Source organism: Charadrius vociferus, unplaced genomic scaffold (assembly GCF_000708025.1).
Source record: "Charadrius vociferus isolate BGI_N301 unplaced genomic scaffold, ASM70802v2 scaffold90, whole genome shotgun sequence".
NCBI classification, from domain to species: domain Eukaryota; kingdom Metazoa; phylum Chordata; class Aves; order Charadriiformes; family Charadriidae; genus Charadrius; species Charadrius vociferus.
In genome coordinates this window covers 9,802,240-9,814,984 of record NW_009647222.1, presented here as the reverse complement: position 1 = coordinate 9,814,984, position 12,745 = coordinate 9,802,240, and the positions used below count along the sequence as shown (strand labels likewise).

The 12,745-nt window shown below is 42.1% G+C and overlaps 1 protein-coding gene across 1 annotated transcript in view; it reads right to left on the bottom strand.

Moving 5' to 3' along the window:
• Positions 1-12,745, bottom strand: part of PARVG (parvin, gamma) — a 19,584-nt gene that overhangs the window by 426 nt on the left and 6,413 nt on the right. The window contains exons 6-11 of the mRNA XM_009879710.1: positions 9,945-10,000; positions 9,024-9,046; positions 6,876-6,937; positions 6,694-6,762; positions 5,398-5,499; positions 1,586-1,658 (exon numbers count right to left, since the gene is read on the bottom strand). Coding sequence (XP_009878012.1) covers positions 1,586-1,658; positions 5,398-5,499; positions 6,694-6,762; positions 6,876-6,937; positions 9,024-9,046; positions 9,945-10,000 — 385 coding nt within the window. The remainder of the gene's footprint in view (positions 1-1,585; positions 1,659-5,397; positions 5,500-6,693; positions 6,763-6,875; positions 6,938-9,023; positions 9,047-9,944; positions 10,001-12,745) is intronic.

The following is a 12,745-nucleotide window of genomic DNA, read 5'->3' as shown; positions in this document are numbered from 1 at the left end:
GAATTACCTGACACTTTATTTTTTGGTTGTAATGTTTCCATCATGTTTCGCTTCTGTTGGCTGTTTTCTTTTTTTTCTTTTAGTTTTCAGCTTCCATATTCTTGGCTAAACAAACTGCTCTTGTATTTGATAATTGCAACAGAAGACAGTAACTGATTTAGAGGGTTTACTGTACTTCTTACAGCACTGTAAATCACCAGGAGAAAGGCTAACAATGAAACACTAGTAAATGAGATCATTGACCAGTCTAAATAGTGTAGCTGTAATAAGTACCCCTAAATCATATTAAATTCAATCACTAGCTGAGGATTTTCTCAGTGAGGCTAAAGGATTTGCAGATGTTGGCACCAGTATTTCTTATACTGATCGACTGTATTTGAGGCAGTGCAGAATGGCCAGAGGGAAGGAAAGAAAGCATGGGTTTAACTCCTTTCATACAAAAGGTGGATCTCAGCATGGAGACCTGAGCTCACGCAGATTACTCTTTTCAAAGGTAACACAAAGAGCTTGCCAAACTCCTAGCCCTGTGCAATATGGCAAAAACCCCACAATTTGTGCATGCCTGTCATGCAAACTGCCAACATCACCAAAGCATTAGTGGAAAAAGAAAACAAAAGAAAAAACAAAGAAACAAAGAAAGTCCTAAATTCTATCCTTCCTTCTCCACGATGCCATGGGTTATGTACTAAACACATGTGCTCACTTGCTTATGAGCAACTAATAGGGGAAGGGATAATGCTTTCTATTTTTAATAAAGATTTGATTCCCTTATTCAACAACAAGCTTTTGAGCTTGATGAAGGAATGATGGGGTGAGGTTACATGCCCTGCAAGAGGCCAAGCTAAGCAGTCACAGCACTATCCATTAATGTAGCTACGTCCCTCGTCCCACCAGGAGCTGGTCAAAAATTTTTCTGTAGAGCATTTTTTTAATTGGAAAATTGGACTCATCCAAAGGAAACTTTTTTTTTTTTTTTCAGTGGGGCAAGAGAGAGCAACATGCGTATACATTGACTCAGCAATGAAAACATTCACTTGGATGTAGGAGATCAAGATTCAGCTCCCTGGTCTGAACTAGGCAGAATGACAACTTAAAACCTATGAATTTCACTTTCAGGAGACTGAACCACCAGCTCTTCTGGGTTTGAATCGAGAGGTCAGTGTTTCTGGTTTTCAGGACATATTTTCCAAGGTGTCCTCCCACATGAAGCAAGCTTGTTTTTAATGCACTAAAACTTTTTATGAGATAGAAAAATAGCTCTCCCTCTAGCTCAGCTGCTGTAATTTCCCTAGGAGCTGCCACTGGTTTAAATCTTTAAAAAATACTGACTTATTAAACAGTTTAAGTTTAGTGTAAAGTTACTAAACTTATAACAATCCAACATTTTTAGTATAGAAAAAAAGATGGTTCAAAACAATTCTCAGCTTTATTATTATTCATTCTGAAATGAGGAGCTATGGGGCAGCCATATAATGAAATGTGTCAGCGTCACACTGCAGAACCTACTTTCTTCAATTACCCAAACTTTTGCTAAGCCAAGATATTAGCAATTCTATTCCAGACAAGTTTGCATGTCATGACTCACCTTCAGAGTTCACAGAAAAATTCAGAAGACCTCCATCTGTCAGCAAGTCCAATGCAAGGTTAACGTTGTGAAGCTGTTCGTGAGAGAGAGAGAGATCAATATAACAGAAAATATTTTCTACCCAACAGTGCAGTGGCCAGCAGGTTGTAAAAAGTATTTCTCTAGTAGCTGAAGATACTGATTCATAAATATGTACTCATATTCATCTCCTTAGTTTTGATGGAGTGCTCTTCAGAATTTCTACCAATTATCATATCAAATCGGATATAAAATCCATCTCCAACAAAACTTATCCCATGAGGTGGGCAGAAGAATCCATTTATTTAAAAATAGACCTTACATGTGAAAGTCTTGCGTTAATGGACTTTTCCACAGGGAAAACAGGCTAGATTAATGGCTGGATCTAATAGATATATGGAATTTATTTCAGGGTTTTTTTTAACAATGCCTATACACTTACTACATCTGGAACAAACAAAAAATACATAAGGAAAAAGTTCTCTAGATTTCACTCAGAATTATGAAGATTGGAAATCTTCCAACCAGCTATATTTGTGAGCTAGAAGTTTATGCTTTAACATATAAAGATATCTATACACAGTAACAGTAGGGATGATATCCTTAATACTACTTGTGAGAAATTAAGCACACATCTATGAACGTAAGCTGGGTTGTTTTATTTTATTTTTCCTCACTTGTTTTTCTCTCCCATCCCAACATAAAAGCAGTATCACACACATAGGCAGTAGTCATGAATGATTTTTTTAAAGTAATACACCATCCCCTTACTAGCTTCTTACAGCTTAAGGGCAGTTGTTTACTTGGCTGGTAATTAGCAAGCTCCCTTCATCTAATGAAGCAACAAGACCTGAACGAACTTCAAATTGTCTCTTTGTACTTTCCTTCAGCTACTGAGCAATTTATCCTTCAGGAGGCACATCATAGATGCTGCCATGCTGACAATAAGCACAGCAGTCCCCCACGCATAAGGCAAGCTAAAACTGTGTGCTCTGAAGTGAAGCGATAGATTTATCTTTTACCCGGTTCCCTGATTTCCAAGTAACTGAGACTGACACTTTGGGTTCAGGCTTGTTTTCTTCCTCTGATAGTCAGCAGCCAGGAGAGCTTAAGCTTATACAGATCTACACAATTTTCTGATTGGAATGAATTAATCAAGTGTTTTCTTAATGAACCAGCATAGGTAACAGGGGTACACTTCCCTCTCTATAACACGTATGAGATTTGAAAGGAACGATAACATGCAAATTTCAAAATAAATCATCAGACAGAAATACTGATAAACACCAAGGAAAGGCAACCTAGAAAATAAAGTCGTTTCATCCAGCTGCACGTCCAGACTCAAAAGAGCTGGACAATTCTCCAGGATTTACAACTGGACAGAAGTCAGGACGTTTTGGGTATTTAATCTCTGGGCCTATTTTGGCAAAAATTCTGAGTTCCCACAGTTGTGATAAGCACAAGGGCCCTCCTTCACCTTCTTCCTTATCTCCTGACCGCATAAAGTTCACTCCTAATTTCAGCCTATTTTGCGATTATATTCTTTGTCTCAGAATACACACCTTTCTATATACATAAGCACCCAGAGCTGGACTTTCTTTACAGTTACTTGTAAACCTCATTTTTTGGTATTTTTTTTATTATAAACACCCAGAAAAACAGCAACAAACCTACCCACATGCAGCATTGTCTTCTGGCACCTGCAGGTGGGTCACCTTCCGAATTTTTCCACCTGCTTTCCTCACCCCTCCTGTCCCTCTAACACAGGCTCCTGCCTTCCCTATTTCTTGTTTCTGTTTCCCCCTCACTATCACTGCTTCCATCCCAATTTTCCGTCCTTGCTATTCATGAGGTGTACGTACCAGCTTTGAACCTCAAGCTTTCCGCTTGAATGAAATTTGATGCACCACACCGATCATAACGGGGCGTGCGGTTGTCACAATTTTTATAACACAAATGACGTGTTTTAAATCTCAGCAAAGGTTACATTTTCATACTGTACTGTACCAATTAATGTCTAAAATGACAGGGAGTTAGAAAGCACAGGGGAATTGAAAGACTTATTTTATGTACAAATGACAGTTGAACTATGGTCGCTCAGTATTTTTAGTTATATTGTCATCCCACTTTTCATCCTGTAATGAACATCAGAGGAGAAACAAATGGTAAATACCACTTTGGCAAACAGTTCAACAATAAGTCCAGTACTTGGAAGTAACTTTGCTAAAATGAAATCACTAAGATGTAGAGAATTATACTGAACCAGTACCCAACCCCATGATATCCTTCTCTGAGGCCAGTGACCAGCACGTGTAGGGTAAGAACTAGAAAGTCTGAGCTCTGATTTGTACCTAAAATGTAGAGATATCTCATTTTTTCAGAGAGATCCATGAGGCTCGATTAAGGCTAATCCAAAAAGAAAAAAGCTATCAATGAAATTTTGAATAAAAAAATATTCATTGACTTCCTCTGAACAGTTACTGGAAACGTTAAAAACTTGTTTCCAAGTCAATGGACCAGAGCAAACAATTTTGAAAACTGAGTGGAGGAGGAGAAAAGTAAGAAAAAACAACTGCAAGGAAATGCTTTGATTTTACTTGATTCAAGCCTTCAAAACATATTGTCCAGTTCATCTTAGATAAAAAAAATCTGAATTTTCCTCATGCTTTTAACAATTGTCAACTGATAGCAATGAATTTTTGACAAAATTTGAACCTAGGTCTCTGACAACTGTGCTTTTAAATGTGTTGATGAAAAGCTCTAGTGGAGTATTTATTAGTTAATACAGGACCTCTGAGATTTTCATTACAAATAAATACTGCCCAGGGAGATTAACGGTGGTGAGGTCAGGAATCGGATGAAAGCCTCGTCTGCGTGGAGAAGCTGGAATGCAAACCATGCCAGAGGAGAGATTCCCTTCTCAGACAGCTCTCAAGCAAAAAGGATCTGACACATTTCACCTTCAGAGATCTAACTGAATATAACCCAGGAAAAATAGCTACAGTTTCAAGATTTTCAGAGCTATTCAGTGACCCAAATGAAAAATCTCTACCCACACCACAGGCAATTTGAAAATATCTCAAATATCCCAAAATATTTCAACATCCTACATCTGGGGAGGAGGCATTTACACCAGCACATGGTACCTTCTGGCTGATGCCAGCTTTTTTTTTAAAAAAAAAAAAAACAACATTGATGAAGTCTGCCTGCTAGAGGTGGAAAAGGGGTGAAGGAAATCTGGCTGGGTAGGTTACAGCTCCCTGCCTCAGGGCAGGAAAAGATGTACATTCTCAAGAGGTTCCTAAGTACAGAGGGGGCCTTCAAAACATTCTGGTCATGTCTTGATTAAGGTATATTTTTAGGACAGCGTAAGGAAACCTATAGGGAACGAGTTCTGCTATGCAAGAGTTGTCATTCACTTAAAAACGCTGTTTGCAGGACGGACTTGCAGAAGATAGTGTATCAATTCCCCACCACACAGAGCCTCTGTATTTCACTGGAAGGATTCAGAACTACGTATCTGCCTACCAAAAGCACATAACAATAGCTTGCACCCCATGAGATAATAATTAATTTTGAAGAATACAGCGACCTCTTCCAAGGTATTTCTACAGCACCGAGTGCGTGCATTTTTACTGTCCCGAGCCACCAACCTGCAAACACTGCGTGCGTAGGACTTCACATGCACCAGCAGCAATAAAAGCAAGAGGCAGAGCTCCTCACTGACATGCAGAAGCATTAAATACACGAGATATTTGAAGCCTCAATCTCTAACTAATTAAATACAAACCTACCATCTCCGTGGCGCTGGATGGAGTCAGGAAGAAATCTCTTAAATTCAGAAAGTAACCCTCCAGTTGTCCAATTAACAGAAGTAAGATAACTCCATCTGCAAACTGGATGAAGAATGTTCTGAGTATTACTTATTATGCTGGCTTTTAGTAAAGTACTCCGATAAATGCCATTCTAGCAATAAAGGAATTTAAATGGTACTCTGGCAAGCAGACAACCTAATGACTCAGCTCCCTCAACCCCTTCTACAGTGAACTTTGTATTTTGTTACATAAGGCTCTCAAGTTCATATTAGCAAAAATACAACCTTGTAAAAGGACAGCTATTAAAACAAACCATTCCAGATGTGAAGAGACTTCAGACGACCGCAAGTGACAAACGTGCAACTATAAATAAAATAAAATTGTGCCTAGTGCCTGAGATTTATGACAAAACATTTGCTAAGCTTCCTTTCTCACAACTGCCCACCAGGAAAACCCAGAAGAGCACCGGAGCGCAGCTCCGCTTTCCATCCACACAGCATAAATCGCAGGCACTGCCACTGCACCGAGGTTTCGAATGCCTGGAGCAAAGCAAGACCTGTGGGCTGACTTCTCCCGCAGTTATTGCACGCGTGTCTCCAGAAGCAGGGAAAGAAAAAGGCAGGAGGGACCTCCCTGAAGTCATTTCCCATCGCTCGCTCGCTGTCCCTGGAGAGGCGTGGGGAGGATGCTGCAGCTCCCCAGCTCCATGAGAGCCGCCGTCTGCCCTCCCCGGAGGCAGCGGCAGTGACAGAGGACAGCGGAGGTGCGGTTGTGCCTCTCTTCACCAGCGCCCAGGGAGGTGATCCCAAGGTGCCTAACGAGCACTTCTCCTGCAACTTCATGGACTTTAAAGGAGCTCAACATCCAGAGGATGGGACTTTGCAATGTAACAAAAATCAGGCCTTCCTACCATGAAGCAAACCCAGCATTAAAAATCACTAAGCACCAGTAATCAACTTGGCTTTCAGTTTAATTGTCAGAACACTTCTATTTCCATCCTGACAGAAAGAGCATCCACAGGAGTCGGGCAGATTCCGAAAGTTACTCCCTGTAGCATTACCAGGGTAGCATTCAATACAAAGCTGTATTTTTTCATTACTTATTACCTTCAGAAACTTCAGAGACTGAAGCCTGATATCTTAACCTGAAGCTAGAAATAATTGTTGTGTTGCCAAGTTTCAAATTGCTACAACGAAAAGGAGGAATTCTAATGGTGAGAGGAAACACTCAAATGGCTGACAAAACATGGTTAACATGAAGCTTAGAGCAGGCTACCTGAGATTCGATGTCTTTCACGCTTAATCCCAATTTTCCAACATGCTGGTTGACAAACTGCAAAAATACCTAAAGAAAACAGAAGAGGAGGAGAGGGGGGAAGAAAAGATCACTTTTTTCTGTGAAGTCATGAATTATGTTTTACCTTACAAATTTTGCTGTTGATTAAAAAAGCAAATTACCTTTTTTACAGCATCCAGTTTATCTGGAGCACGGCTAAATAATTCATCAAAGGCATCATCTTCTGTATCAAAACAACATTAATTGGCATTATTTGCAGTAACTGTCAGATCAGAGGTTTAAAGATCTCCAGAAGGAGAAAGGTGTTCACAGCTTATAAGTCAAGGGGAAAGAGAGTAGTAGGGAGATGGGGGAAAATCCTGCTTTTGTATTTATCAGAGGACAGGGTGACAAGCTTCCCTTCAGCCTGACTACATCAGAGAAAACAATTTACTTCATTCAGCTCCATAATTTTTCTTGCAGAGGTTCTCAAGATTTGTGCTGCCACCAGCTTCAGCAATGTCTGTGTTTCACACCTCTACAGTTTATCTCTTTTCATAGAATCATAGAATGGTTTAGGTTGGAAAGGACCTTAAAGATCATTGAGTTCCAACCCCCCTGCCATGGCAGGGACACCTCCCACTAGACCAGGTTGCCCAAGGCCATGTCCAGCCTGGCCTTGAACACCCAACTTTTCAGTTATGTTGTTTTAACCATCAACCTCTGGGGTAAAATATTTTAAGCAGAGGAGAAGAGCTATACATTTTAGTGCCCTCCCCCAACAGAAAAGTCAGTTACATCAAATTTGCAGAAAAACAGCCCCCTTCCTTCAAAAAACACAAACAAGATACTGGGTTTGGGGACACTGCCCTTTCTCTGAAAATTCACAGACCTCAAAAATGACCAGTGCTGCCATCCAGTTTAAAGGCAGGCACCGAGCCTGCAGCACTGCGCCAGAGAACTAGCACGAGTTTAAAGATTTCCAAGGAAATGAGATCCATCGAAGGCCCTGTGAACGCCCACCCTCACCTCCATTTTCAGCCCAGGTTTAGCGAGGGCGGGATACATCTCCTCATGGTACCGTGGCCACGGAACTGCTCTGGTTCAAGCACGAACAAAGCATTTGAAACACCCTTAAAAATCAAGGGCACTGTGGCAGCATAACTAAGTGGCGAACCGGTTTCTACGCTGCAGGGAAGCAAAGGCAGCTTTGCTTAAGGAAGAGTCCTCCCAAAAGCCAGTGACAGAGAGGCCTCCGCTGCAAAAGGGTTTCCTCGGGCTTCTCCGTTCTCCCTGTTTAGGGGGTTGCTGCAGGAGCAAAGTCAGGGAAGGGGCGAATCCACCAAATAAATCACTGAGCACCAGTTTGAAGCCTGCAATGGTCTCGCAAACTAGAGAGCCCTCTTCTGGAGCCACACTTTGGGATTTCTCTCTTTGAAAGCAGGCTGTGTCAAAAATAGAGAGCAAGCGAGCATTTTAAAGAGTGAATTACAGACTTCTCTTTCCAGCAGGATCAGCCCACTGGAAGAAAATACCTAATTACAGGGTTGTGGGTTTTTTCACAATTTCAGCCCACACTAGAGGCCACTCAGTGGAATAAGTGATAAATATGTATTAAATTATACAGTTTGCACCTCTGCAAAGGATGAAAACTCTAACATAAAGGGCACAGCAGAGAATTAAAATGGTTGCGTTGATTCACTGGGAATGCAATGTGCTCCTTTGCGACAAGGAAGAGCAGCTCCCACAGAAGCCTCAGCAGTGCCCGGACCTTCTGCAGGCTCTGCACACATGGACATTTTTCACCTCAAGTGTTTCACAGCCCTCAAAAGCCCTAAGGGTATAAGACCTCGGGGGACACTGGTTTTACTGAGCTACTGTCCATAACCGAGCACCAGTAGATTTCAAAATCTCATTTGCAAACTGCAGAAATGAAACTACATTGAAACTGGTAAGCCCAATTCTCAAGCCATTATGGTCATAAATAGTTCCAGCGATGAATGAGGTCAACACGTAAATCCAAGACATACTTTGTCCCTCAGCCAGGTCTTCTCTGTCAGGTTATCAACCCACTGTATCATTTCTTGTCTCACCTCCCATTTGTTGCCTGTAGTCCACAGGCAAAGTGACCACCCAATTTCCAAACTATATTGTGCTGATACGAACACACCTTAACAGAAGACATTTGGAGAAAAACACTAGGGGAAATACATGAATCTCCATTAACTCCAGAGGGAGCGTACTGGTATCATGAGGTAGAAATGGATCAGAATGTGGTGTATAACACCACATAATAGCGAAATACTGAACTTGGCAAGGCCAGTACTTGCTTGACTGCGCTTCTAAATTCTCTCTAAAAGTGCAATAAAAAAAAAAAGAATTAGAAAAAGCATTCAGCAGAACTAATCTTATTCATAAGCAATGCTTACCTGGGCCATCAGCTGTCCTGTAAAGTAGGAGATAAAGTTAATGGCACTTTGTACAGAGTAACTTTCCAACAGACATTTTTAAGTACACTGTATATCTGTATAGGCTCTTGGAAGTATATGAAATTTTAAGTGGCCCACAAACTGATGAACCTTGGTTTTATAAGCACAATCCATAATATCCTCTTCCAATAAGCTGCTCATGATATTAGAATTTGAAGATGTTCTAGCATATAAAAGATGATAGTAGGAAAATCTGTTTCTAGTGCTTGGGATGATGTCCATATTTTCTCAGTTTATAAATGGTATCCTACTACTTAACTCCTTTAATAATGACAGTGCCTCACAAATTCAGCAAGCTCAAACTGAAGAACTGCCTCCTTTCTCTTTATTTAATGACACAAGAGCAATAAATTAACAGTGGGTTGAAACCACTTCAGCTCTAAAAAATTTCCAGTTTAGTCTGAGACTAAATCTACAGTAAATTTACAGTCTGAGGTAAATTCATAGTACTGGGTTTTTGTTATTATATTTTTTGCTATATTCCATGGCAATGACAAACACTAAGCCTTGGAAATTATTTTAGAGAAGTTTATATAAAGAATAAAGCAGAAGGGCATTATACCATAATAAGCAATCTGGAGAAGGGGGGGGATAAAAAAAAAAAGGGGAAACAAATCAGAGAAACTGTTCAGATGCATATGCATGGCTGGGTTTACACTTTTTGTCATCATCATGATCCCAGCTATTTTTTCTAAGGGGGAAAACACCCACAATATTTCCTTTCTGATTGACAGTGTAAAAACCAGCTATATGCCCTCTTACTTGTTTTCTGTAATATATTCCACCGCACTTGCTGTCTTTAATCCTCTGGAGGTGTTCTGTTAAAAAGACAATAAATTTTTTTGGTTTTGTTACACACACAAAAAAAACCAGCTGAAAGCATTAATGAGGCTTTCATGAACTGTTTGCTGCTTCAAATGATTACCAGAGGGCATTTATTCAAGAAGTCCAGTACAATTAGAACAGGCACTTTGAGACGTGGCTGCTCCTTTCTGGTCTCTTCACTCTCCAACCAAAAATTACCTAATTCCCCACCAGAGGAAGCCAAAAGAGAAGCACCTGGTCCCTCGGCTGGTGAAGTTCAGAGGCTGGCACGTTCGCCTGGAGACTTGATGAATGCAGCAACCTGCTCTCGCAGGCAGTGATTTCCTGCGCACCTCACTGCATTAAGGACTCTTCAGTTTTACAGCACTGGAGGTGGCCACCTCTGCCTTATAATAACCTCACGCCATGGCCTGCCACCCATCGATGAACCTTAAGATTCAGATCTGGTAAGTTGCTTAGGTTTAGGCTGGCAATTCGTACTATTTCTGAAGCCACCTGGGACCTTTGCTTATGTCCTTGTATCTTCATTCCTCTATATAAATCTTAGTACTCCACAAAACATCAAAAAACTGACAGTCTGAAGAGATAGGAGAGGATGGGCATGCCTGCCACTTTATTCAGGCACCATGCAAACATCTCTTATCACAGAAAAGTCTTTGGTATTTGCTGTTCTCCCCTTTTAGGCAGTGAAAAACACCCTCTGTTTGCATACTGAATCAACTCCTTTAGGTCAACTCATCGCCGAAGAGGAGTACACCCAGCCCCACTGGGACAACAAAGTCCGGTCCCTCCTGCAGGTACCTGTTGCAGAAAGGCCAGGCCATCTCTGGTCTCCTTTGGGTTTCCTCAACATTTCCCCCTTCCTGCCCTCGACCCCTCTTCTGAGCTGTGCCTTCAATGGCTTTCCTCACTTTTGACCTGACGATTACTGTTCCCATCAGAGGCACTGATTTCTCCCACGAAATCAGCTCACCACCACAATCCCATTACCTCCATTGCCACTCCTCTCTCTCTCAGGGTGAACAACCCTTTCCAATGCTGCTGTTTCACAGATAATCCCTCCCAGTTTCTGCGCAGCTGAGGCACTCACGGCCCCATAAGGCACTAGATGGAGGGTGGCTTTCTTCAGAGTCTGGGTTGTCACTGATCAGACCCACATGACAGGAGCATGGGCAGCAATGCACAATTTGGACTCCCATTAGATACCGGAGAGACCACTCCTCTGCTGAAAGTGCTAGGCTGGGATGGGGCCACAACAGCTACCTTTGCAGAACCAAGCCCCAGAAGAAGCTGTCCCTCCAGGACACTTTTAAACCTCCTAAAGTGACACGCATAGCTCAAGGGCATGCTTCGTTTCAGCTCCAGTTATGATGCTCCAAAGAGAGAAGAGCACTAGGTCATGCTGTACAGACCATGTGCTGGGCTCCCAACACCACTGAATTGCAAACAACTGTAACACAGTGGTGCTAATTTTTCCAATTTTATCCCCAAATGTGGGATATTCGATGTTCTCCTAAAGTCCCAAAGTTGACTTTAAGAAACAAAATAGAGGAAGAAGGCATGTAGATCTCAGCTTGTAAAGAGAAATACTAATATGTCACCCCAAAGGAAGGGGAGTAAAAACTCCCTTCCCCTAAAGAAATAAATCCTCATCATTAAATCAGTGTCACAATTTATGAGTGCAGGCTTCTATTTTAAAACACTTAAGAGACAGTAACAGCAGAATTTCTTCTTTTTCTTCTTTGCAGGGATCAACAGCTGTTTTCAGCTGGGACCATTCCTTTTTTTGATCAAGGAGAAAAAACAGCACAGAATCATAGAATTGTCTAAGTTGGAAGGGAACTTTAAAATCATCAAGTCCAACCATCAACCCAACACGGAATCACGGAATTTTCAGAGCTGGAAGGGACCTCTAGAGATCATCTAGTCCAACTCCCCTGCTAAAGCAGGATTGCCCAGAGCACATTACTCAGGACTGCATCCAGGCGGGTCTTGAAAATCTCCAGAGAAGGGGACTCCACACCCTCCCTGGGCAGCCTGTGCCAGTGCTCTGTCACCCCAACCATAAAGAAGAGCACTGCCAAAACCCACCACTAAACCACGTCCCTAAGCATCACGTCTAACCATCTTTTAAATACCTCCAGGGATGGCAACTCATCCACTTCCCCGGGCAGCCTGTTCCAATGCTTGATAACCCCTTCTGTGAAGAACTGTTCCCTAATATCCAATCTAAACCTAACCTGGCGTAACTTGAGGCCATTTCCTCTTGTCCTGTCGCTTGTTACTAGCCAGAAGAGGTCAACCCCCACCTCTCTACAACCTCCCTTCAGGTAGTTGTAGAGAGCGATAAGGTCTCCCCTCAGCCTCCTTTTCTCCAGGCTAAACAATCCCAGTTCCCTCAGCCACTCCTCATAGATCTTGTTCTCCAGACCCCTCACCAGCTTTGTTGTATTCTGGACACACACCAGCACCTCTATGTCTTTCTTGTAGTGAGGGGTCCAAAACTGAACACAGTACTCAAGGTGGGGCCTCACCAATGCAGAGTACAGGGGAATGATCACTTCCCTTGTCCTGCTGGTCACACTGTTCATGATACAGGACAGGATGTTGTTGGCCTTTTTGGCCACCTGGGCACACTGCCGGCTCATATTCAGCCAACTGTCAACCAATACCCCCAGGTGCTTCTCCACCAGGCAGCTTTCCAGCCACCCTTCCCCAAGCCTGTAGCACTGCATCGG